At 29.8% G+C, this 26,690-nt stretch overlaps 1 protein-coding gene across 1 annotated transcript in view; it reads right to left on the reverse strand.

Annotated features, from left to right (window-relative positions):
* Positions 1–25,193, reverse strand: part of LOC142324161 (uncharacterized) — a 34,516-nt gene extending 9,323 nt beyond the window's left edge. Inside the window, exons 1-2 of the mRNA XM_075364880.1 lie at positions 24,945–25,193; positions 13,191–13,331 (exon numbers count right to left, since the gene is read on the reverse strand). Of these exons, the coding sequence (XP_075220995.1) occupies positions 13,191–13,331; positions 24,945–25,016 (213 nt within the window). The 5' untranslated portion in view covers positions 25,017–25,193. The remainder of the gene's footprint in view (positions 1–13,190; positions 13,332–24,944) is intronic.
* Between the last annotated feature and the right edge of the window lie 1,497 nt (positions 25,194–26,690).

Consider the following 26,690-nt stretch of genomic DNA (forward strand, 5'->3'; position numbering starts at 1 on the left):
TTCTCTGAAGTAATACCTTACACGGTGGTTCCGGAGGCTGAACAGAAAAAAAAAAACAAAGTAAAGGTTGCCATCTTGTTGTATTGTGATCAGTAACTGTGTTTTCGCGCCGACTTATTGCCTTGTCCTGTCTCGTTTTACTGTTTACGTTTGCTCTGATTGGATGCTTGTTCATTCGTTGTAAACAACTACTACGTTATTTAGTTGGCTATTTATCGTTTATAATTTATTTTTAACGTAATTAGTGTGTGTTATGTCAGGAAAAGAGAAACGGGATAGGCCCAAGCGGGCAATATATCATAAGTGGTACTTATTTTCATTGGTTCCAGAGTTATAGCCAAATAAAATTTTAATTAATGAAATATTTGGATCTAAAAAGAGCATATCGGTTCGAATCAGATTTCATCTCTTTCTTTTAAATTTTTTTTTGTAATTTAAATATATTGATTTATTAATAATTATTAACTTTCGATTGTAAAAAAAAAATATATGATAAATAATTCAATAACAATCAAAAATATGAAAAATTATCAGAAAATACAAGGGTAAGTCAATTATTATCCGCAATTTAGTTATATTTTTGTTTATGTTGATAGTACTGTCGTGTTGCGTAGGCGACGTATGCGTGTTTTAATTGTTATGTCTGTGCAGGTTTGATGCTGCTAGGTTAGTTCCATTATCGCTGCCCTGCCGTTAACCATGGCTGCTTCACTTTCTGTTTGCACCAAAGAAGAATTCAGTGATCCGGTTTTTTGTGGTCAGAAGATGTATCAGGGGTCGAAATTCATCTAAAACTTTCAGTATAGTACGGGAACAGTGTGTTGCCGCAATGGAGTGTCTACGAATGGATTGAAAAATTCAAAAATGGTCGCACAAGTATTATGCATGACAAGGAGCCGGACAACTGTTTACTGCCACAAATGAGGAAAACATTGAGAGTGCGCGTGACATGGTTTTCTTAGACAGACAAGTAACTATTGATGAAGTGGCACATCGTCTGCAAATTACAGACAAATTACAGACATCGTTTGCCTACGAAATCATCCGTAACAGACTTGGGTTTCGTAGTCTGAGCAAGATGGTCCCAAAACAACTCGCAGTCGCATAAACAAATGCGCTTGGACATCTGCTAAAAACATTTGGTTCGCTATGATAACAAACAGGACATCTTCTTAGACAGAATCATCACAGGTGACGAAACATGGATCCATCATTACAAGCTAGAGAGTAATGTTTTGGGACTCACAAGGCCCAGTACTGGAACATTATGAGGAAAGGGGGACGACAATAAACAGTGGGGATTACAGTTAGATGCTTACTGCCAAGCTGAAGCCTGCAATTTGAACCAAACGCCGAGGACTGCTGTCGAAAGGTGTTGTTGCACGACAATGCCCGCCCACACTTCTGTAACACTCCAGAAACTCAACTTTGAACTACTGGCTCATCCTCCATATAGTCCTGATCTTACCCATTCTGACTACCACTTATTTGGTCCACTCAAAGTGTGAACGGCTACTTTGACCTCAAACAAAACAGTGAAAGAAGCGTTGCGTTCCTGGTTCACAGCTCAACCGAAAACCTTCTTTTATGAGCGCATCAGGAACCTTGTGCAACGTTGGACCAAGTGCATTTAAATGCAAAGGGACTATGTTGAAAAATGATGTACAAGTAAGTTTCCTATTTGTATTGCAATAAAATCTATAACTACATTGCGGATAATAATTGACTTACCCTCATATTAATGAAATAAATAAATAGAATTTTTAAAAAAAATTCTTATATTTAATAGGCATACAAGGAAGTCATGTGGTGTCCACATCAGAGTTTTTTGTTTTTTGTTTTTTTTTGTAATTAAATTAATCTCTCAATAAAATGTGGAATATTTTTTAATCTGACATGTCAGATCATTAAAGTACTTATAAACACATTTATTTTTTTCTTTATTTGTTCGGTGTTTACTTTTAATAAATTTATTTCATATACATAATCTAATTTTAATTATCATTTATTATACTGCATATGCTTGTAGAATTCTATGAATATTAACAAAAGATACAATCTAATGAAAAAAATGTGCCTGTTTTAAGTGAGGATTAATATACAGAACATTTACATCATAATATAAAGCAAAATTATTGATCCAAATTTACTGAAAAATGAAAATAAAAATGCCAAGGATCAAAATTAACTGCCAAAGGTGTAATTAACAATATTTCAGCATTAAATCAAAATCCTATTACTGAAATAAATTACTATCATTACATTACAACTTAAGAAGATATATAACATTAATGCAAGATTGCTTACATAATTATTAAATTATTTTGATTTAACAAATAGATTAAAATGTTAAAAAGGGATAACCTTACAGTAACGTGCAAATTAATCCTAACAGAAAATTGTTTTGTTTATTTCTATGTTAAGGCTACACTGCTTGACCACACCCATTCTTTAAGTTATCTGTGTAATGTGAGATTATTTTATTTCAATTATTTAGCAATCCTCATTTTATAAATAGTGAAAACGTTCATATAATTTTTTATTACAAAATCCTATTTTTGTATTTTTTGTTCTGCGTGTCTTGAATATATAATAACGGATACAACTCCAACAAAAGTATTAAAAAATTACTTCCCTTTCTGAGCATGCCAGTATAACATGACAAAGAGCTTTCAAGTATGTGATGGACTAGAGAAGGTGACTACTATATTAATAAAATAATTTAAAGAAACTGATTCATTTTCATCTGAAAGGAAAGGTATATGTAGCTGTAAAAGAAAAACTACTCCATCACAGGATTGTATATTAGTGAGAAAAGTAAACTTTTATTGTTCAGGGGCAAAGGGTTCCATATGTTAGAAAAGCATCAGATGAAAATACGTCACTGGCTCATACCCAACAATAATAAAAAAATGTTTTGGGAATGTTTCACAATTGAAGGTCCTTTTTGATTACTTCCACTAGATGGCATGTTGAAAATTATGTATATATAAAAATTCTGAAGTAAGGGTTGTGATACAACTTAAAAAAAATCCAGACAAGGTAACAAAGTATTCTAAGATTTGGCGCCATGCCATACTGCCAAAAAAGTGGAAAAATTTTCATTCTTCCTGTGGCCAGGTAACTCCCCATGTTTAATCCCAATTAAAAATTTTTAGGCAATAGTCTAAAAACAACTCTGTACCACAAAAATTGATCTCATTAAAGGAATAATCAATACGGCTTCATGATGAACAAACCAAAAACATGTGAAGTACCCTAGTTGAATTGATGTCAAATCATGAACATAACATATATTTTAAACTACAGTAATATACAAATCTGCGTTTGAGGCAAACAAGATAGAAATTCCCGGCCTTAAGTTGTAACATACTAGAATAAGTTGTAACATACAAAAATGAGAAAACTGTAACGTTACATTATAAACATGAGAAAAATTTTGTCATACTAGTTTTAAATTATACACATATTAAAGAATGCTATTACGTTTTTCCTTAATCAACTTTCTTAAAAGGTCATAATGATTCTCTAATAAGAATATTGTTAAGATGTCTTTCCAAAATGTAAATCTGATTAAAAGATTTTTGATAAATGTTACAAATATTAATTTTTTTCTTTAAGTGGAAATTAATGTGTTTTAAAATAACAACTGCAATTGAAAGACTTTGGCAAAATTTACATACATAATTTTTCCTTTTGGGATGTAAATTAATACGCAACTTTAAATTAGAAAAACGATTAAACATCTTCTGACAGAAGTTATAAATTAATTTTTCTCTTTTATATGAATCTGTCTCACTAAATTGTATTTAGTATTAAAAGACTTCTGACAAAAGTTACAAAAATAATTTTTCTCCTTAGTATGAATATTAAAATGTGTCTTTAAAGTAGAACTATTATGAAAAGACTTCTGACAAAAGTTACAAATATAATTTTTCTCCTTAGTATGAATATTAACATGTGTCTTTAAATGGTACTTACGATTAAAGGACTTCTGACAAAAGTTACAATCATAATTTTTCTCCTTAGTATGAATATTTAAATGTGATTTTAAAGTAGAACTATGCTGAAAAGACTTCTGACAAAAGTTACAAATATAATTTTTCTTCTCAGTATGAATATTTAAATGTGATTTAAAAGTAGAACTATGATGAAAAGACTTCTGACAAAAGTTACAAATATAATTTTTCTCCTTAGTATGAATATTAACATGTGTCTTTAAATGGTATTTACGATTAAAGGACTTCTGACAAAAGTTACAATCATAATTTTTCACCTTAGTATGAATATTTAAATGTAATTTTAAAGTAGAACTATGATGAAAAGACTTTTGACAAAAGTTACAAATATAATTTTTCTCTTTTGTATGAATATTAATATGTCTGTTTAAACAGCTTTTGCGATTAAATGACTTTTGACAAAAGTTACAAATATAATTTTTCTCTTTTTTATGAATATTAAGATGTCTCACTAAACAGGATTTACTATTAAATGACTTTTGACAGAAGTTACAAACATAATTTTCCTCTGTTGTATTAATATTATTAAGATGTCTCTTTAAAACATTTTCAAAATTAAATGACTTTTGACAAAAGTTACTATTTTTTTTCTGTTTAGTATGAATATTAATGTCTCTTTAAATAACAGTTACATCTGAATCTTTCATTGCAATATTCACAAACAAATTCTTTTCCTTTTTGCTCAATCAACTTGTTTTCACTACTTATATTCTCTATTAAATGTTCTATCGTTACATCACCATATGCACAATTACATTCAATGGGGTTTTCACTTATAATTCCATCATTTAACGAATTATTTATGCTCTTATAAGTAATAAAATTATTGGTACTTCCGTTGGTTCCTTTATCCATAGCAACCTGCAAATTAAGTTATTTTTTGTTATAATTATGAATTAATAAAAAATTATTTTAATTACAATAACATTAAGTGTTATCTTTCAAAAAGCCACAAAATATGTATAAAAAATTGAATAATTTAAACATATATTCATAATCAACGTAGTATTGAATATTAATTAATCATAGAGTTAACTTTAGTATAATAAGGAACTTCACTTATTTTATAGTATGTTTATAATCTGGAGTGAAACTTTATTATGAAATGCGTGTTCTAAGAAAACCAACAAAACTAACCAGTTAGAAAATTTATAACAGGTCAATATATTTATTACTTCCACATTCATATTGATCACATCTACAAACCTGCACATTTTATATACACGATGTCTGGGGTAAAGGTATCTAAAACTAATGGCCTATATTTAGGAAACCAGTCCTTGAAATCCCTTACAACATAAGCTCAAACCACAGGATATATCCCCAAGATTTGTTCAGTATACTCTCAAATTCAGCAGAATACACAAATGCAGACAAGCCGACTCCAATGCAACTGTCAAGATACATGCTTTGGTTAGTAGTTTCAATTAGTTATGCATGTTCAACGGCTTGTACAAACTGAATTAAATATCAATTCTCCTACATCCAAGACATCATATTCCAAACATATGACTTCAAAAGTGACTGGAAGCTTTGTTTAAAGAGCTAAGTTACAAATATAATTTTTCTCCTTAGTATGAATATTTAAATGTGATTTTAAATTGGAACTTTGATTAAAAGACTTCTGACAAAAGGTACAAACATATTTTCTCTCATTTTTATGAATATTAAGATGTGTTGTTAAATTGCTTTTGTTATTAAATGACTCTTGACAAAATTTACGTACATAATTTTTCTCCCTCATATGAGTAGCAAGATGGATCTTTAAATGCTTTAAACAGCATTCAGAATTTAATGACTTATGACAAAACTTACAAATATAATTTTTCTTATTTGTATGTTTTTTTAAGATTCCTCTTAAGATTCCTAACTGCTTCCAAAATTAAATGACTTTTGACAAAATTTACAAACATAATTTTTCTCCTTGGAATGTAAATTAATATGCATCTTTAAATAAGAAACATCACTAAAACTTTTTTGGCAGAAATTACTATCATAATTTTTCGTTTTTGTATGAATATTTAAATGTGAATTTGAACTATAACTTTGATTATATTCAATGGATTTTTCTTTCATAATTCTATCAAATACTGAATTATTTACACATCTATTTTGAGTAATGCGATTCTTGGTACTTCCCTTGTAGGTTCCTTTCTTTATCAATAATAACCTGTAAATTAAAAATTACTAATAATTCAAAGGTAATTATGAATAACATAAAACTATTTGAATTGCAATAACATTAAGTATTATATCTTGTAAAAAGTCACTAAACACGTATAAAAAAATTGAATATTTTAAAGATATATTCATAATCAAAGTGGTTTTGGATATTAATTAATCATCAATGAGTTAACTTTACTATAATAAGGAACTTTACACTTCTCTTGCAGTATATTTACATATTGGCTGAAATTTTATTATCATAAGCATGTTTTAGGAAAACCAACAAAACGAACTATTTAGCAAATTTATAACAGGTTATATATTTATTATACACATTTTATCTATATAGATGCTGATCAGACCTACAAACCCATACATTTTATATACAGGAAGTCTGGGCTGAAAGCATCCAAAACTAATGGCCTACAAGAAAAGTCACTGTTATCTCTTAAATGTAGGCTAAAATGACAGAATATATCTCAAAGATTTGTTCAGTATACTCTCAGAGTCACCAGAATATGCATGTGCAGACAAACCAAATTGAACACAATTGTAGTCCATCAAGATGCAGACCCCCCACAAAAAATGTTCAGTTTATGCTTTGCTTTCAATCAGTTATGTATGTTCAACGGCTTCTATGTACTGAATTGAATGTCAATTCTCCTACATCCAAATCTATTGTATTTCAAGGATACGAATTGGAGACTAGAAGATGAGTTTCACAAACTGGAAATCATCAGAAGGTTTCAGTTAGTTAAAGAGACTGTGCATAAAGTAAGCGATACATTCACTGCCAGATAAGTCTATTACATCTAATATATATATATATATATATATCTAGTTATGGACTGAAGATTCCTCCTTTTTCAACTGTTCACGACATCGGTCATAAGCGCTCCATTTGCAAGAATACATTACAGCTGCTTCTTCATATTAAACCAAATGATTGCCGCCCATTATATCAGTTTGCTGCAGAGATAATCACCACATTGAAACAATCTTAATAATATTTTATTTAGTGATGAGGATACTTTTCATACATTTGGGATAATTAAAGACAATGTCAAATTTCTTGTACCGAAAACTCCATACAGTAATCAAGAATGAAAGGAACATACTGAAAGTAAGTGTCAGCTATGACGGGAAAAAATGATGTTATAGAACTGTTTTTTTTCATAGAGTCCACTGTGACAGGGCACACACATGTCAACATGTTTCAAAATTTGCTGTTCCTTACATTGCTGGAGGATACAGTTTTCAACAAAATGGTGCTCCATTAAACTTTTATGAAGACGTTAGCATGTTCCTGGAAAACACTTCTCCAGATATTCGATCAGACGAGGAAGTCCAACTGCATAGCCACCTACATCTCTCAGATATCACTTCTCCGGATGTTTTTGCTTGGGGTTTTATTAAAAATTATACCAAAGAAAATATTGAGAGATTTGAATGATTTAACACAAAATATTTTAAAGGTGTTTGGACTAATAATGCCGCAGATGCTCCCAAACACCTAGCAAGAGTTAGACTATAATGGAAAATTAAAGTACATGCCAGGTTTGAGGTTATGGTAGGCATTATTATTTCTCTGCAATTTTTTTCATATTTGCATTTCTTACAAACTTGTTTTTGTTTTTATAGGTCTATCCACACTTAAAATAAAAATTAAGTTAGATATTTTTAAATAACAAAAAATAAAAAATAGTAAGATAATGCCTTTGAGGGTATGTACCCTCAAGTACTTACTACACAAGTGAATAAAAGGAAAGCAAATTTTTTGTCATCTTCAATAAACTTGCATATTTTTACACCACCACCAGTAACATATAACAAAGAAATAATCTCAAGAAAAGCTTTTTATCCTTTTTAAATTTTTCAGCCCATTCAATAAGTGTCTAAAATAGCAACCGATACACAGTAGTAATTATATTAATTTTATAAAAAAAAAGAACTTAAGCTACTAAAATTATTCTCTACCACAATAGCTAACATATAATATATAAAACTGATATATAACATACAAAATGCTTATCTGTCCCCCTCCTGCAAACAAAAATAGGTTCAGAATGGTGAAGACTGCTAGTTAAACAATTGAAAAAATGGCAGAATCCATAATGGGGCTATACATTAAATCAACTACTGTTCATGAATAGCAAAAAAACAATGATGTTTATGATGAGATCATTGAAGGAAACCACAAAGATCTTATAGCTTCATTTGGCATAATTTTAGAGCTTGAAAAATACAGAAGATAGACAAATTAAACAGGATTGTTAAACAATAAGAATGGTGTCCAAAACTAGGATTTTTACTTTGTGTAAACAACACTGCTTTCTTATTGGAGTCAGCATGACAAGAAATTTGCAGAGGATATCAGATGTTGAATAAACACCAGATGACTAGTAAAGCATATCAGTTTCTTTGAAGGACAAAAGTTGTAAAGAATTCAAAAGCAGAATATAAATTGTTTGCACCAGAGGGAAAGTGTGAGGAAAGGATGGCATATGTAATGGAGATTTACATGTAATGTTAATGTGGTCTTTGGGGGTATTACTGTATATTTTGTTGAACTAAGCTGAAAAGAATACTGAAGTATTTTGGAAGAGATGAGAGAGAGCAACAAACATTCACAAGGTAAGAAGAGGAAAATATGTTGAAGAATGCGACAGGTATTGAGGTCAATATCAAAAGAAGGGACAAAATTGGCAAATAAGGGAATGTAAGGATATGGGCCTGCTGGCAGCTCTCTGAGATTTATCCATTTAATTACATTATTATTAAGAATGTGTTCACTTATCAGAACTTCATCACAAACTATCAGAATCAATTCTCACTATTGGCATTGAAAGTTTTCATCACTCCAAAATCATATAGCCTATGACTAGGTAAAGTTTGTTCGAAGGTTATTTAGAGGTTAAAGATACCACTTTATGGAAAAATGTTTCGGGCAAGACTTATGTATGTCTCTAGAATCCAAATTCGAGGTGCAAATATGTGTGTCCCATTTAAAAAAATTAACGTCTAATCTAGTTAGCGTGGTCAAAACCAGAATTTTTTTGCATCTTCCAGAAAAATCACTTCCTTCAATTTTAGAAAAGGAGGACGGGAGGTCTAGTACACCTGTTTTAAGTATATATATATCATTTATATGAAGTAATGTTTTTTGTGCATGTCCCATGTATTTTGAAAATTTACACTCAGTCTGTCCAATGTAATATTAACTACAGGTACTGCAATTTAATTTTATACTCGTGGGTTTATGGGTTGTTTGATCAGCACTGTTATTGATTTGTCTTATAATGTAGATTTTTTTGTTTGTGAGTAGTTTTGAAAGCTACATCAAATCTGCTGTTCTTACAAATTTAGAAATTATCTTTATGAAGTTTTATCGGTATACAGAAAGGTTGTAAATTACCTCCATATTTTAATTTGCTATAACTTTTATATTTAGTGACAAATGTTTATATGTGATGCTTACAATATAAGAGATCACCTATTTTATTAATACATAACATCAGCACCAGCATTTCTCATGACTGTAATTTTTGAGAATGACAAAGCATTTCAGCATGAACTCTACAGTGGAATATTGATCAGAATGCGTCAAATTCATATCAACACTCTACTAAGAATTAAAAATTTAATAAAACTTCTACATCCACTTCCTTAAGAAAATTTTGCAGGGTATGACTTCAGGTTCAAGTAAACCCTATGAATATACCCCACACCTTTTATACAACCTCACAACCTGGATGTAGAGGGTTGGCATCTGGGTCGTTTTATGATCTGTTCTACAGATCATATTGGCTTTACATGGCAGTTCGTAATATTCTTAGGATCAAATACAGCAAGATTTGATGAGTGGTGCAGCTACCATTGGTGAACTCATATCATTAAATGCACTTCATAGTGGAAGGCTAACTGCATTAGCTGAAGTGATATAAAGCATTGTTGAGCATATTCTCCGATAAACAGGTACTGTTCTATTTCTACCCAAGTAAGTTCTAAGAAACAGAACAAAACTGTTTCATTATAATATATTATTAAATATAAAAACTATTAGTTATTTAAAATAGTTACTTTACAACCAATCTATATGTAGCATTAAATATTTCATGTTAAATGTGTTTTTTTTATATAGCATTTTATCTATAAGTGTGAGTAAGTAGCCATTAACATCGACTAAATATTTTATAACACAGAGTTCTTTAATGTAGTTGTCAACTAAAATAAATAAATAATCCTTTTATTGTAATCATTACATAATAACATATTACATAGATCACATACAGGATGGATATATATGATACTCTATGAACTCATCAATGCAAATCAGCTGATTTCAAAGTTGAGAGTTCTAAGAGTCAAATCCTAGTAAAGGGAAATACTTTAAATGGATTTCAATACAAGATCATGGATACTGATGTTCTTTGATGATTGGGTTTCAATTAACCACACATCTCAGGAATATTCAACTTGAGACTGTACAAGACTACACTTCATTTACAATCATACGTATTATCCTCTGAAGTAATACCTTATGATGGTTCAGGAGGCTAAACAGAAAAACGAAAGAGATATTATATTCCACAGATAAAAAAAAAATTGTGCCAACATTTACCTGTGGATATATTAAGAGAAATCAATTAATTAATTAGACCAGTATCACATTGTAACACAATTAATTATTTATACACACAAAATAATATTCAGGTAAACACATGGAATACACTAAATATAACAAAAATATAAAAATCAGAAGGTGTTAATGAAAGTTATTTAAGCTCATATTTACGAAACAAGTTGAATGGGTTATGGAAAGTTTGGGGTTTTATTTTTAATTAGTAGTATTTAAAAATTGACAAAGGTAGCATTATTTCTGTAAAAAATTTTTAATTGTATTTTAATAAATTAGTGAGAAAATTATTAAATGGTTTGGTAATTTTTTAAACTGTAATAAATTCCTTTCTAATTTGTTTTTAATTAAGCCAAAGTATTGTGTTGAGTTGTATGAAAACAGTACTGTTTTCAGCAGTTTGTTAGCAGTGGATATCGTTAATTTTAATAAGTGATAAGTGTAAGATATAATAAGTGATATAATAATAATTTTAATAAGCGATTAATTTAATTAGTGATTATTCTCTTCGGCAAAGATTATATATTCATAAATATAAACAAAAGGATACATAAGCATTCTTGTTTTTATAAATATCAATCTACATATTCATACTTATGGGTACTGATCTGCCCATTTTTGAATTTAGAAAAACTTGTTATGATTTTTTAAGGGAAGTCCAAAATATATTATATTTTAAATGGAATATACATAAACTTAATAAATATTTGATAATGGTTTAAGTTTAGCACAGTACTTTGGCTTGCGAGAAAAGGAATTATTACGATTTTTAATAGATCATTGAATTATTTAATAATTACCTTGTCATTTTCTTTTATACAGATATCATTGTCATTTTTCAGAATGATAAATAATATAAATTAAAAATATATAAATAATTAATATATAAATTAAATAATATAATTAAAATATCTGGATGTCCAAGAAGTAGGTTTTTATTGTTTACTATAAATCTACCTCAAAATCTAGAGCCATCTTGTTACTCTTTTCTCTTATTTATTATGATTAAAACATCGATGCCTGATAGTAGTATCTCTAAAACACGTTGAGAATAGACATGGCAATTTTAGTAAAAAAACATCATATAGCGACATTTATTTTTGTATTGCTCATCTCATGATCTAGTTTTTCAAGAACTGTTCTTACTAGAAGTTTCATTGAATAACCTGTTATTAATGAAAAGTCTAGTAAAAATTTCCTAACAAACATTCTTTTTAATGACAATATGCATTAACATTGTGAAAGAAAATCATTAAATTTTTTTACAAAACAAAAAAAAAATTGTGTTTTCGTCCATAATGGTCAGTGATGAAAATTATTTAAAAATATAAATTTTGAAATGACAAATTTTAAAATACAACATTTTGTACTTATTGGGTGCTCCCACACCACTCTGGTCCTTGATCGATGCAACTATTACTTCAATCCCTCCTGGTCCTGGTTTCCATTATACATTTATCTTACACAATCAATCCATCTCTTCCTATGTGTATTTCTCCCTTACTTTCATGAGAATGGCTCTCTTGATATTCGACCTTTCTTATACTTTAGTCTCCAGTCCTGGTCAATGTATTTTCTTATTATCTGCTGATTAAGATAAACTTTAATCCTGAGCGATTCTTTCATCTCTTTGTACTGTCTCCCCATTATGGGTTCATAGATCTTTCTTAATAATCTATCATCAAATACTATTTACAAGCATTCTCTCATCTGTCATCTACCTCATCTCATGCTTCTTTATCAAGAATTAATGACAATTAAATTCGTTGCCTTGTCTCAACCAGTGTAAAATTACTGGTAATGTGGCAGTATGATATTTTGGTTTTCTGTTTTATTTTATAACTAGCATCCTCTGCAGTTACAGCGGACTTTATTATAATCCTCATTATTAATAATCCTTATTTCCAGATGCATGTTGTTGGCTTCTGTATTTGTTACTCCCAAATAAATCATCTCCTTAGCTTTCTTACATGATGTAACACTCACTTATAAACCCTTCCTGTTAATTCTGTTCTTCATACTTTTTGTCATATATGCATATGGGTTTTCCCAATTGATATTCCATCCAACTCACATGGCTGTTTTTCTACTGAACTGATTATACCTTTCAAGGTTTCCTCGGTTGCAGCAACCAGAATAATATTCATTACTGAATCCCAGCAATCAAGTTTAAACAGAACAGCAGTAGTGTCAATTCAAGCACTTGCTTGATTCATCATTTTCCCCTGTACTTTCACTCTATTCCTAGTGACATGCATACACAGTTATCATAATTACTGTTTTTTTTAATCTGTTCTAATTCTAAGCTTGGTTAATGACCTGCAAAGTTCTTTCCTTAAATAAGACAGTCACACTGTAAATTCACTTACACCAGTTTTAGTATCAAATGTCATCTCTGATACTTTTTCTTCTAAACCGACATCATCTGGATCATTATGATGTGTATCTACCCAACCACCATCTGGATCATCTGGCTCCAATACTTTTTCTTGTTCTTCACAATATTCTATCTGCAAATGGAAAAGATTAATTAATTACTACATTATAAAAACATATCATAGAAAAGAAATACTAATTGATTAACTTAAAATCATTAAATATTTATCATAATAGAGTGGAAAGGATCCAGTATATGTTAAAAGATTTGTAAAGTAAAATGTATTTCTTACATAAATTACATTAATTCTAAATTTCAAATTTTGCAAATATTTCATTCTATGTGAAAACTACATGATAGAAAATACTGTAATAAAAAAATCATCCTTAAGCAGAAATCAGATATATAGGGAATAAATATATGGGCGGGGGGGGGGGGAGGAATTAATATAGAGAATTTAATACTTTTTTATTCAACTAATTACAATTAACAAGTGAATATCAAATTATAACTGCATATACTACCTGGTAATAGAAGCACATCAAAGATAAATGCAGAGCAAAATGCAATATTTGAAGAAAAACTAGTTAGAAAACAATTCATAACTGTTCACTGGATTTCAAATGAATAAAAGGAAAATTAAGAATCTACCTCTTTCTTGTAAAAGTGCCTATATATTATATTTGATGCCTTAGCTAATAAATTAAAATTATTTTTCATAATATAAATACTTTTTTATATTAGTATTACACTTTAAATACTTTATTTTTAAAACTGAAAGGGACAGCAGCTCTTTAGTAGTTTTTGAGGGTTGCTGAACTAATGTATTTAATCTTTCCTCATTTTCATCAACTAGCAAATGCCGGCAGTCAAAAATAAATTTAATGGTAAATTATTTTAGGTTTTGATAACTGCAGAACTGAAGACAATGAAAAACTAAAATGTATTTTTAAGGAAACATTTTTCATCTTTTCTTTTGATGATGACCTCATGGATAAAGTAATCCCAAACTGAATCTCTGAGAAGTGGTAAAAAGTTGGTAATTAGAGTATAAAAATTATGACTCTCACAGTCAGAAAATGAAATGTTAATAGTTTAAAAGTAAATGATATACTAGATAATTAAAAAAAATTAAGACAGATTAGGACTAGGTATAGGAGGAATTGGTAAGATAGAAAAATAAACAGCATTTCTAGACTGTGAATTATAGAATAATGAATAAAAACAGCATTTATGGTTTTATGTTGAATTTAACAAATTCAACATAAAGTAAACTAATAAATCTAAACAGAATTTAATTATGATGGCCTGCAAAAACTAGCTAAATTATAATAGAGATAGGCAGGCTTTTTAATTGATGGTTCAGTCTGTGTCTCTGGCTATGGTTATGTTCAGTTTTATTTTTCACCAAATTCTTATTGAAATATTTTAACACACATCTTTTTGCATTTGAAACATCTTTTGTTTCAAAGTTAGGCTACAGATGCTGTGTGTAATAATCAAACTAAGTAAAGTCATAATTTCACTATCTGATGATTTAAACTAAAATTATAATATAAAAATGTCATATTGCTTTATATAAGCCTTTTAAACAATCGAATTAAACAGTGAGCTAAAAACTCAATATCTTGTGCATGCAGATTTAAACAGGTGGAAATTTTATTTTGCATTTAGTAATAATCAGCTTTAATACTTACTATTCAAGTGTTTTTCAATGTATTTTTGTATTTGTATCGGGAATAATGGCACTTCAGTAAACAAAACCAGAACAAGTTTTTATAATTCAGTGTTAGTAGAGAAATGAGGATATTGCTGCCATCCACAAAGATTCCATGCAAGCTTTCCTAATTCTTCACTACTAAAATTGTCAACATTTGCATAATCTGAAAATACTATGTATTATATTTAACACAAATATATAACCTACCCATCTGGAGAAACTGATTTTTTGCCCACACAGTATTTAATAATAGTGCAGTATGGAAAGTAATCGTCAGGTGTAATCACTCCTGTCTCACGAAATTTTGACTCCTAAAACATAAAAATTTCTTGAAATAATTACAGTCGGTTTTAAATGTTTATACGGTAAGTAAATAAACTGTTTTTGGCGTCTTGTCTTTTTCTAATTAAATATCAATAACCGTCTTTCTAATGAAATTATCCTAAATGTACAAAAATCCTTTCCCTAAAACATCGACAGTTACTGGCTTTTCATTACAATACCCGGGATGAAAAAGGAAATTTTTGGCTAAATAATTGGAAAAAGTGATCAGAATTACGCGCTATCAAACAAAAATTTGATAATCGATGAAGAAATCTGATGTTTGCAGGAGCTAAAATTTGACACGTTTATTAAGAAAGGCGATTTTAAATGTTAAGCTTAAAGTATTAAACTCCTTTAGGGAAGATACCGTTAGAAATGGAAAAGCTTAGAAACCAGAAATTGAAGAAATATAAGTTAATCAACGATTTTTGAAGAGGCAATTACCAAAGCATTTCACAAAAAAATTCAAGTGTTTATCCAAAACTCAGAAGCAGATAAATCAGTTACAGATAGCTTTTCTTAAGGGAGGCAACACTGAACTGAGAGGGGGTAAAGTATCACTTTATACTGTCTACTTATCGGTGATCATCAAAATCATTAGAAAAATTAGTTGTAATTCTTAAAAACTGCATTTCTTTTTCATAGAAATAACTACAAATCTAAATAATTTACACACACACACACACACACACACTCGCTCACGCGCACACACGCGCGCACACACACACATATGCACGTACAAATTATATAAACAGCTAATAATAAAATATAAAACTTATTCATTTATGGGTTTTAACGTAGTAATGTTTATGTTACTTAAGTATTTGGAATTATATTTTATTTTTTTACATACATTATCGATTAATGAGTTATCATCATATCCATTCTTTGTAGCTATATTCTTTATATTATTTATTTCGTTATAAAATTCTGATAAGTAGAGTAATAAAATACGTAAATTATAAACAAGAACTGAAATTAAAAAAAAAAAAATTAAAAACTCATGGATGTTAGAAAACGATACGATAAATAGCGTATTAACTTTAAAAAATTTTTACGAGTGAATTGAACAGTTTAAACGGGCAGAAAAGTGTCACCGATTTTAATCATAAAAGAAGCCGACAGAAGTTTCACCCGACGCTTTACAAAATGACATTAATGATCTTATTCGTAAAGGACATATACATAAAAATTTGGAAATTTGTATCGGCACTGCCCGTTTCATTATCCTGATAAGTTGAATTACTGCAAAACATGTTCACCCGAATTAACAATTTTTAAATATAATGTAATGCTTTTTTTTGACCTTTTTCATAGAAATAACTACAAATCTAAATAATTTACACACACACACACTCGCTCACGCGCACACACGCGCGCACACACACACATATGCACGTACAAATTATATAAACAGCTAATAATAAAATATAAAACTTATTCATTTATGGGTTTTAACGTAGTAATGTTTATGTTACTTAAGTATTTGGAATTATATTTTATTTTTTTACATACATTATCGATTAATGAGTTATCATCATATCCATTCTTTGTAGCTATATTCTTTATATTATTTATTTCGTTATAAAATTCTGATAAGTAGAGTAATAAAATACGTAAATTATAAACAAGAACTGAAATTAAAAAAAAAAAAATTAAAAACTCATGGATGTTAGAAAACGATACGATAAATAGCGTATTGACTTTAAAAAATTTTTACGAGTGAATTGAACAGTTTAAACGGGCAGAAAAGTGTCACCGATTTTAATCATAAAAGAAGCCGACAGAAGTTTCACCCGACGCTTTACAAAATGACATTAATGATCTTATTCGTAAAGGACATATACATAAAAATTTGGAAATTTGTATCGGCACTGCCCGTTTCATTATCCTGATAAGTTGAATTACTGCAAAACATGTTCACCCGAATTAACAATTTTTAAATATAATGTAATGCTTTTTTTTTTGACCTCGTAACTTGTGATGAAACTTGGCTTCATCGTTTTGAACCAGAATCCAAAGTCAGAGTATGAAATGGAAACATCCGAGTTTACCCGGTAGGAAAAGTTCAAAACCTACGCATCAGCCGGCAAAGTGATGCTAAGGTGTTCTGAGACTATAAAGGGTCAATTAACTGTGATTATTTGAAAGAACACTGCACAATTATCAGCGATTACTATTGTGACGTGCTAAAAAGTGTAACTCACAACATCAGGAGGAGAAACATCCTGATTTTCTCCCAAAATGTGTATTTCTTCTCTATTTAGGCAGAATAAATGGTTTCCGCTCAAAAGACACGGGAAGCTTTTCAAACGTTCAGCTGAGAGTTGTTGCCACAGCCACCTTACAGTCCCGATTTTGCACGATCGGATTTTTGTTTGTTCGGTCATAATTTTTGTCGACAAAAGTTCAGCAAGAATCCGGTAAAAGAACGATTCGGGTACCGAAGCGAAAAAAATTCTTTACGACTGGAATTAGAAAAACCGCAGAAAGATGAGGCGAGTATCTAATTGTAACCGGGTATTATGTTGAAAAGCGGTGCTAGTTTCATTTAATAATAATTCTTCTACATCATTAACCTCTTTAATTACAGAAAAACTCTCGTCATCTAAATTTTTTTTAACCATTTTTACACATAATCACCTAAGTTCAAGCATTTGTCAAATCACGGCACCGGTTTTTGTATGCTGTTGTCAAAGAAGTCTGTCGCCAGTCCATTAAGCCGATCACGAACAGCTGTTTTGACATCGTCACTTTCATAGCGGTTCCCACCAAGAAACTCCTTCAATTTTGTAAACGGTTGGAAATTGCACGCAGCAAGATCTGGACCGAACACACCCGTTTGAAAACTAAGAAAAGTTTGAAAATTTTTTTGCGGCATGTGGATATGCACCGTCATAAAACAAACACGCTTCCGCAAGTCAAAAGACCATACCGGCGATTTTGAATTACCCGACAAAGTTACATTAAAATTTACGAATAAGAATCGGCAATAATTGTCTTTTCGCGAGGCATTAACTAGCGCATTACAACGACGACGAGAACCCGACAAATTGTAACAGTCGCTTTGTGTAAAACCAAAAATGTCCGTTTGAACTTTTGGTTTTGATGGCGATCGAGAAAGATGCCGCTTAAGTAATTGAAGTACTGAAATTTTTTAGACATTTATTAAGGTGCAAGATTGTTTTTTACGGTCCTGACACGTAAACTAGGTCCCAAAACAATCTGCAATGAAAACCGATAGAGTGGGGTACCTGTTTTTTATATTTGACGTACAATAACTTCGTTAAATGAGTAATAAACACGTACAACGTCTAAGCGAAATTTTTAGAGAATTTAAATCTGAAAAAAATGGTGTTATACAAGTAAAATGAAACAAAGAAAGGTTAGAAAAATTCAATTTTATTTAGAAACAGAACATTAATCGTCAGAAGTAGTACTTATTTAATGTAAAAAAGCCAAATTTGTTTTGGTGATGTGAAAAATTTGTAAAAACAAAATTTAGTGTTAAAAAATTTTAAAAAAGCTAGAAATTACATAATTGTAAAATTAAAATAAAGATTACTTAGATAATAATTTTTTTATCGACAGAAATACAATAAATTATTTGAAAAATTATTATTTCAAAGTGGACAATAAAATAATGAATTAGTGTTTAAATCACTCTGCAAGGTGCAGAAATCGGTACTGTCAACTAGAAAACCTAGAAAACACGGTGAAGGTTTTCTGTGAATTTTAGTTTGAACGTGATCAGTTTGCCGTCGAAGTAATGCCGTATTTACAACAGAGGAATACACTGATGCGGTATTCATTTTGGGTGCGTGTAATGGTAATGCTTCAGCTGTTGCAGAAGAATATGAAATTCGTTTTCCAAATCCCAAAACAATTAGCACGACTTTTCGAAATCTTCGGGAAATATGTTCACTATCTAGTACCGTACCGGCTACGAACGATCTGTACAACACGACGCTGTTGACGATACGACTTAGGATTACAGAGATATAAAGGATTGAAAAATTGACGTGGCCGCCATTTTGACATTTTTTAAATGCGTTTAAACTGTAATTTTTTATTTACTACAAAATCGGTATAAATGTGCGAACCAAATTTTATTATGAATCCTCAATCCGATCCTGATATACACATTGTTCATTTACAAACACGAAATGGCGTACAGAAGGAAAACTAAGGGGAAATAGACATCTTTTGTTCAATTTGACACATAGAAACGGAAAATGTATAGCCAGCCCACCATTTTAGGTACACACGCCGCGTGTTTTTATATATATATATATATATATATATCAATAAATAATGATCATTAATACCAACACGTATACAATTAGAACTAGTAAAAAAATCTGATGTGGACACTACATGACTTCATTGTACGCCTATTAAATTACATATGTACATCTTTTTTTAAATGAAAAGTACAAAAAATTTTATTTCATTAATAACTTCTGATATTTTTCATTTATTTATTTTTTTTTATTGTTATTATTTATTGTAATTGTTTTTACAATCGGTGGTTAATAATTATTAATAAATCAATATATTTAAATTAAAAAAAAAAAGGAGATGTCTGATTCGAACCGATGAGACCTCCCCTTGTAAGAACCAAATATTTCATTAATTAAAGTTTTATTTGGCTATGAAAATTGGTACCGCTCGCGATATATCGTTGAAAAGCTCTCGATGAAGGCTTATTACTGCAGTTAAGGAAAAGGTCAAAATCCAAAAATTTGGATTTTGGGCTTTTTTGAACACGTTTGGTCCAGTCGATTGCAATGAAACAGGGAGGCGCACAATTAGATGTTACAACAGTCCTAAATCCAAAATTTCAACATCCTATGGGTAAATAGTTTTTAAGTTATGCGAAATACACACATACATACGTACAGATGTCACACCGAAACTAATCGAAATAGATATTCTGTTGAAATCTGAAAACCGAAATTTTTCACAATCACAATACTTCCTTTACTTCATACAAGGAAGTAAAAACAGTCGACTAATATAAAACAATAAACGTAAATGATATAATTCTTAATATAGAATTTTAATAATTTTATTAAAAAAAAGAAACTAGATAAAATCAATTATTAATCTGAACAAAAAACATACCTCATTCGTGTTCCACTTTTGAATTTGTTATACAATAATGAAAATTCAGCACAATATTTATTAAATAAAGTTTGCAAATAAATTTAGGCCGATGTTAAAGTAGCCTACTTAACTTCAAACTATACCTTGTTCGAAAGCTAAAAGCAATGTACACTTACAAGTTTACTGATAGAATCGATTAATAATTTTAATGACAAAAACAATATTATGGAAATGAATTAAATAGAACAATCTATCCTTATACCGATTAAACAAACATTTAAACTCTAATCCGTTTGGAATTTAGCATTTGACAAAAAACTTAAACCTAATATATAGATTTTTGTATCCGGTAATGAATTTAATAATAACCTTTTCAATAAAGTTTTAATATATGCAGAGTAATGCCTCCCATCCCCAAGCCAATCAAACGATTATGTAAACTCCTACTTCAATAAAATATATATACGTTTAGCAAAACAACCTATTAGAACACAACATATATAACACCTATTGTAAATTCTGCAAAGTAACAGTTGCCCGCAATAACAAATACAGAATTAAACGATAATAATAATGGCCTAAACTATCTCACAAAATAATTAATAATTAAACTGAGATGTAAGCCTGATCTATATCCCATCGCCTTTCTAAAGTAACCATCAAACTGATCCAATCCCTCCCATCTGAAGATCCACACCTCCTCGTTATCAAGAACTCTTCTCCCAAAACACTTCCTCTAATGTAATCTAAAACAGTCAAGTATCTTCCAACCGGATGCCTGACTTCCTCTGCCTCACCAGAGGCAGTGGAAACCAGGTAAAAACACTTGGCCTGCAGTCTAAACCCAGTAACCCCCTCGATTTAAAAATTATATCCTAAAAAAATCTATTATCATTCATATATGACATTATCTAGCTTGGAATTCAACTGCAAACAGTTTTTTCCTTCCGAATACTCACGTTATCTAAACTTATCACTTATATAAGAACTTTTATAAATGATCCTTCCATTGAATTATAACATCCCATTCCCTAGAAACCAAGCGCTGATATTAATCTGGCAAATCCAAACATTTATTACACCATCTGATCCTACTATCTACAACAAATCAGATCAACTTATAGGGCAAACGATGTCCAGGTAGATTCACCGCTTTGCAAATGTAATCAAAGTGAATTGTCAGAGTGCGCAAAAAAAGAAAAGCTCTTTACTTGTTTTTAAAAAAAATCATACAATTTAGTGCATTTGTATTAAACACAACAATCATTTTACCACAAACCTCTGAACACTTTCCATTTCTTCAAACACCATGAACCTCCACACACCTGAGCAACATAAGTTAATAAAAAAAATCATTACAGCCATCCAGATTTCCCACTTTGCAGGTTTCTCATTTTAACAAATAAAATTTTTCCAAAGTATTATTTAAATTGCAGTAACCATTTTTTTTTCTTCGTAGATTCCTAAATGACATTTCTGATGTCAAAGTAATTTTTAAATATTAATACTCATTCACTATTTCTATTCTTCAATCGCTCCTTCTAGCAAGTCTACCGCTCCTCTGAAAAATGATTTCTTTATATTTATAGTTAAACCCCACACATTACAATACTCTTCTAATTTATAAATCATTCTCTGGAATGCTTTCAGCAAGGTGGCAAAGAACACCAAATCAGCAATGTACAAAAGTAAATTTATCTGTAGAGCCAAACTAAATCTCTTCATCCAAAAACTAGTGGAGAACGACAAATAAAGCAAGCAATAACAGTGATAATAAATAAACCAACTTCACAACATTATCAGTTAAAAAAAAAAATATGAAACATCACTGTCGCATCAAACACAAAAACAAGTATTATTATACAATTTTTTTTACACCCTAATAGATTTAAATGAAATCCTAACTCATGACGTTCATAAATTAGTACTCACTAGATTCCTCATAAAAGACCATCTTAGCATTAACAAAGTTAGTATAAATTTAATATTCATTAAAAGTTTCATAAATTAAATATATGGTCTGTGGTGGAGTATTCTTTTATAAATCCTGCCTAAAACTCATTCAAAACAGAATTTTACCTACCCACATCTTCGATCTGTTTAACACAGCAGTAAATAATTTTTATATTGCATTACTGAATAAGATACCTTGACAATTAGCAGGATTAGACAAGCAACCTTATACAGGAGGGAAAAGAAAAAAAATTTAAGTTTCAGGTATCTCACTTTTAACAGTAATCCATTAAAGATATCTAATAACTGTTCAAGAAAGTTTACTAAAACATTCATGTATAACTCACAAGGTATGTAGATGATCCAAGGCTAATACCTTATCTCTTGCCTTGTTCAACACAAACCTTAATTCCACCATTATAACTAACCGTCTAAAACTTCATCCTAGGAAGCAAAAATTATTGGCAACATCAAACAACTGCATTTTAAAAGATCCTTAAAATAATTTACCTAATTACTTTGATAGATGGATAATGAATAAATATCCTGTTTTTTTTAATTCTTAAATACTTTCCAAAATCTTTACCCTATATGCCTTAATCAATATGTCTATCAAGCCGACTGAGTAAACTTGCCACTTTTGCTGACACAATCTTTATACCTTTATTCACTTCTAAATAAGATTGCCGAACTAATGACGATTTATTTTTTCTAAAAAGATTAAGCAGTTTAAATAAGCACTACTTTTCTTAGAAGATACATCATCATAAGGGAAATGTCAATAATCACCAGGTAGACTTTGCTTACAGATATCAGAAGTTATGTTCATTAGTTCAAACACCTAATCTAGTCTTAAGGATACAGAAATCCCTAACCACTTATTACAATAATGTTCTTCAGAATAAGTTAGCACCCAAAAAAATAATATTTTCCATTCTTGACTTACCCTCAAGATCTTTTAATTTAGTTACTACAAAACAATTCTGTTTTCACACTTCAAGAGCTCACTTTCCTTCATTAAACTGCATTACAAAAGTCTGAAATCTCTCCTTATTATCTAACCTGTAAAGTCTTTTACCTATAACTTTTATAAATATGTATCAGCTCATAAAAATTCAATCTCCAGCCAGCTTTTCCCTCTTTAGTTGGCAATCAGATTTCTGGACTTTATTAAGCTGATTATATAAGTGTTGTCAGTCTCTTTTGAGTGAACACAGAGTTCCCGACAAAGTATGCTGCTTAGTATTTCTAGACAGAAATAAACTTGGAGCTACTTCCAACACAAACTGTAACCAACAAAATCTGAAAAAATCTATATACAATATTTATAAAAAAGTTAAAATAAATAAGTAAAAATAAAACACAAATATCAAGTCATATATCAAAATGAAGTTTGCGGATTATATTATACCAATTTTATGACTTGATAATCTTAAGTAAATAAATTTGTTTCTGAGAAGTAAATAATTTATAATAATAAAATTTTACCAACTAATTTAGCAGGATCATTAAATTCACCATTTATATAAAATTTACAAGATTAATTAACATTGATACAGAAAATTCAATGAAATAAAAATTAATTAATATCAAAGTTACTATCTTATCTTCACTGGGTTATAATTAACAAAGTGTATTAATTAAGATATCTTGAATTTAAAACAAGCAACAACTTAATCCACTGGTTTTCAAAATTCCCAACAATAGTTTACAAAACTCAATCCAAGCCTTCCAATAACTACTATTACTGATAAATTTATAAAATAATGTTTGTCAATAACTATAAATAGGGAAAAATAACATTTTGGATTATTCCTGTTTGATTCCCTAATCAAACTGTAATAATCCTTTTACACTTACTGCAAAGAAAAATAAAGAGTAACTTTTCTAATATACATATATCTTCTTATATATTTATATATTATGTTAAAGTTGTATTACTCTTTAATAAAATACTCTTTAAACAGATGAAAGAAGAGCTAAAAAGCTCATTACAGAAAATGACTATTTATATTGAAAATACAAAAAGAATATTTTTGAATTAAAGGTTCATTTAAGTTAGAAGAACAAACACAACAGAGAAGAATTATCTGAAGAAAGAATTGCTTAACAGTCTGAAAAAATGAAGAATTTCTGGAAGAAAAAAGAAATGATACTTTTACTACATAAAATGATATTTTCATGGTCCCTGAAGGCCTATCCGCGGAGAAAAGAAAAAAATATGTTGTGAAAACAATATGCTACTATTTGTCTAACTTAACATCAAGCAAATATTTACTTTTGTATTTTTATTTACTTATTCACAACATTTTTGTTTTATCATAAAGTACTAGAATTATAACAGCAACAAAATATTTATTGTAATGGATATTTATTGTAATAGAAAAATTAATAGTACAAAATACATTCATTTTTCGTTTTATATATATATATAATATATATTGTTGCATATTTAGTATTTATACAATCTAGAACAACTACTACAACTTAAACAAGAACAACTTAAAAAATAATTATAAAACATCATTACTTTGTAACCTAAAACTAACGGTATTTTAATAAGGAACAAAACGTAATTACACCTTCAATAGCCTGCAAATATATATTTAAACTACAAATACAAAAAAAAAATTGTATTACCTTCAAAACTGGTGTTAAATATTCTGCAACTCCTAAAGCAGTTCCTTTTACAGTATTGATAACGCTCTGCATTTTGCCAGTTTAATCTTGAACTAATAATAACAGCAAACCATAATAATAGTTCTACCGCATAAATATAAGAATGCAGCAATTCAATAAGCTGCCAAACCAATAACAATTCTGTAATTCAATATTACTTTTTATTTTTTACTAATTTGCACACGTAAAACTAACTCTACAAAATATACATCACCACTACAAATTCGTTTAACAGAGAATGAAGTTCTTGAATGAGTCAATGAGTCAAATAATTCATGAACTAGTTATATTATTAACTTCGTTCATGTTGGTGTAATATATTCTCTAATAATATCCTCTGATGAATAATCTACCACTGAACTTAGAAACTATGTTAGAGAGACATTTACATGCTGACAACGCCTAACCATTTATTTATTTTAATTTGGCATTACCATTTTAAATTACTTAAAGATTCGACTATTTATTGCTCTTCAAGAAAATATAAAATATACAGAGTTTGCCAAGATTTCCATACTTAGACTGACATTAATTGTAGCTCTCAATAAAGTAAGAGAGTTACCGGGCAGGCTCAAAGGTACAACCCACTGGGTTGGTCTAGTGGTGAACGCGTCTTCCCAAATCAGCTGATTTGGAAGTCAAGAGTTCCAGCGTTCAAGTCCTAGTAAAGCCGGTTATTTTTACATGGATTTGAATACTAGATCGTGGATACCGGTGTTCTGTGGTGGTTGGGTTTCAATTAACCACACATCTCAGGAATGGTCGAACTGAGAATGTACAAGACTACAGTTCATTTACACTCATACATATCATCCTCTGAAGTATTATCTAAACGGTAGTTACCGGAGTAGTTACTCTTCTCAACCAAATCACATAAATAATAAGGAAGCATTAACAATGCCTAACTCCATATCATTAGCACATGTCAAGCAGACTCAAGCTAAATTCCAGCTGTTTTGAAAAAAGATAGGATGAAAGAAAAAAGAAAGCTAAATAGAAAGCAAGCAAATTGTTGACTAGCTCAAATTTATACTGTATAAAATTCTGTACTAGAAATGCGCCTGAGATCATACGCTCACCTGTCTAAGATAAAATCTTCACCCATTCTCAAAATTGTATGACAGATGAAAGTATAAAACTAACAACAAAAAAAATAAATACAAAAAACTAGACTTGAGTCACGACAGAGGTTGTCTCTTTGGAAGGGATAATGAGTGAATACGGTATTTATTTTAATCCAGCATTCTTATTGGTGCATTTCTTATCAATTATGTTAATTTTTTTCAGTCCACGTTAGTAGACTGTTTATTAGTATAATAATAACTGTTTTTGTCATTTCTGTTTACTACGTTACTTAACCTAATTTCATACTTGATCGTGTGTAGTATGTATGAACACATACTCCCGGGGTTTCCGTAAACCTGATTCTGCCGTAGTTGACGTAATCCAAATGTTTGTTAGGACGAAATTGTTGAAACCTTTTGAATCTAAAAAGAATCATCTTTTATACTGATTTAAATCCTGTAGCTAGACTGAAGAAGAAAAAAAGAGTCTCGGTAAAGCTGATGCAGATTGCAATACTTTAGCCATCAAAAATAAATTTACCTTCACATTTTACGTATCCATCATAAAGACCTCGTTGATGTTATGATTGCAGATACAAAGGCAATTTTCAATCCTTTTGTATGTTTTAGATCGTAATACAAC

The sequence above is a fragment of the Lycorma delicatula genome, chromosome 4 (genome assembly GCF_047948215.1).
Source record: "Lycorma delicatula isolate Av1 chromosome 4, ASM4794821v1, whole genome shotgun sequence".
Lineage (NCBI taxonomy): Eukaryota > Metazoa > Arthropoda > Insecta > Hemiptera > Fulgoridae > Lycorma > Lycorma delicatula.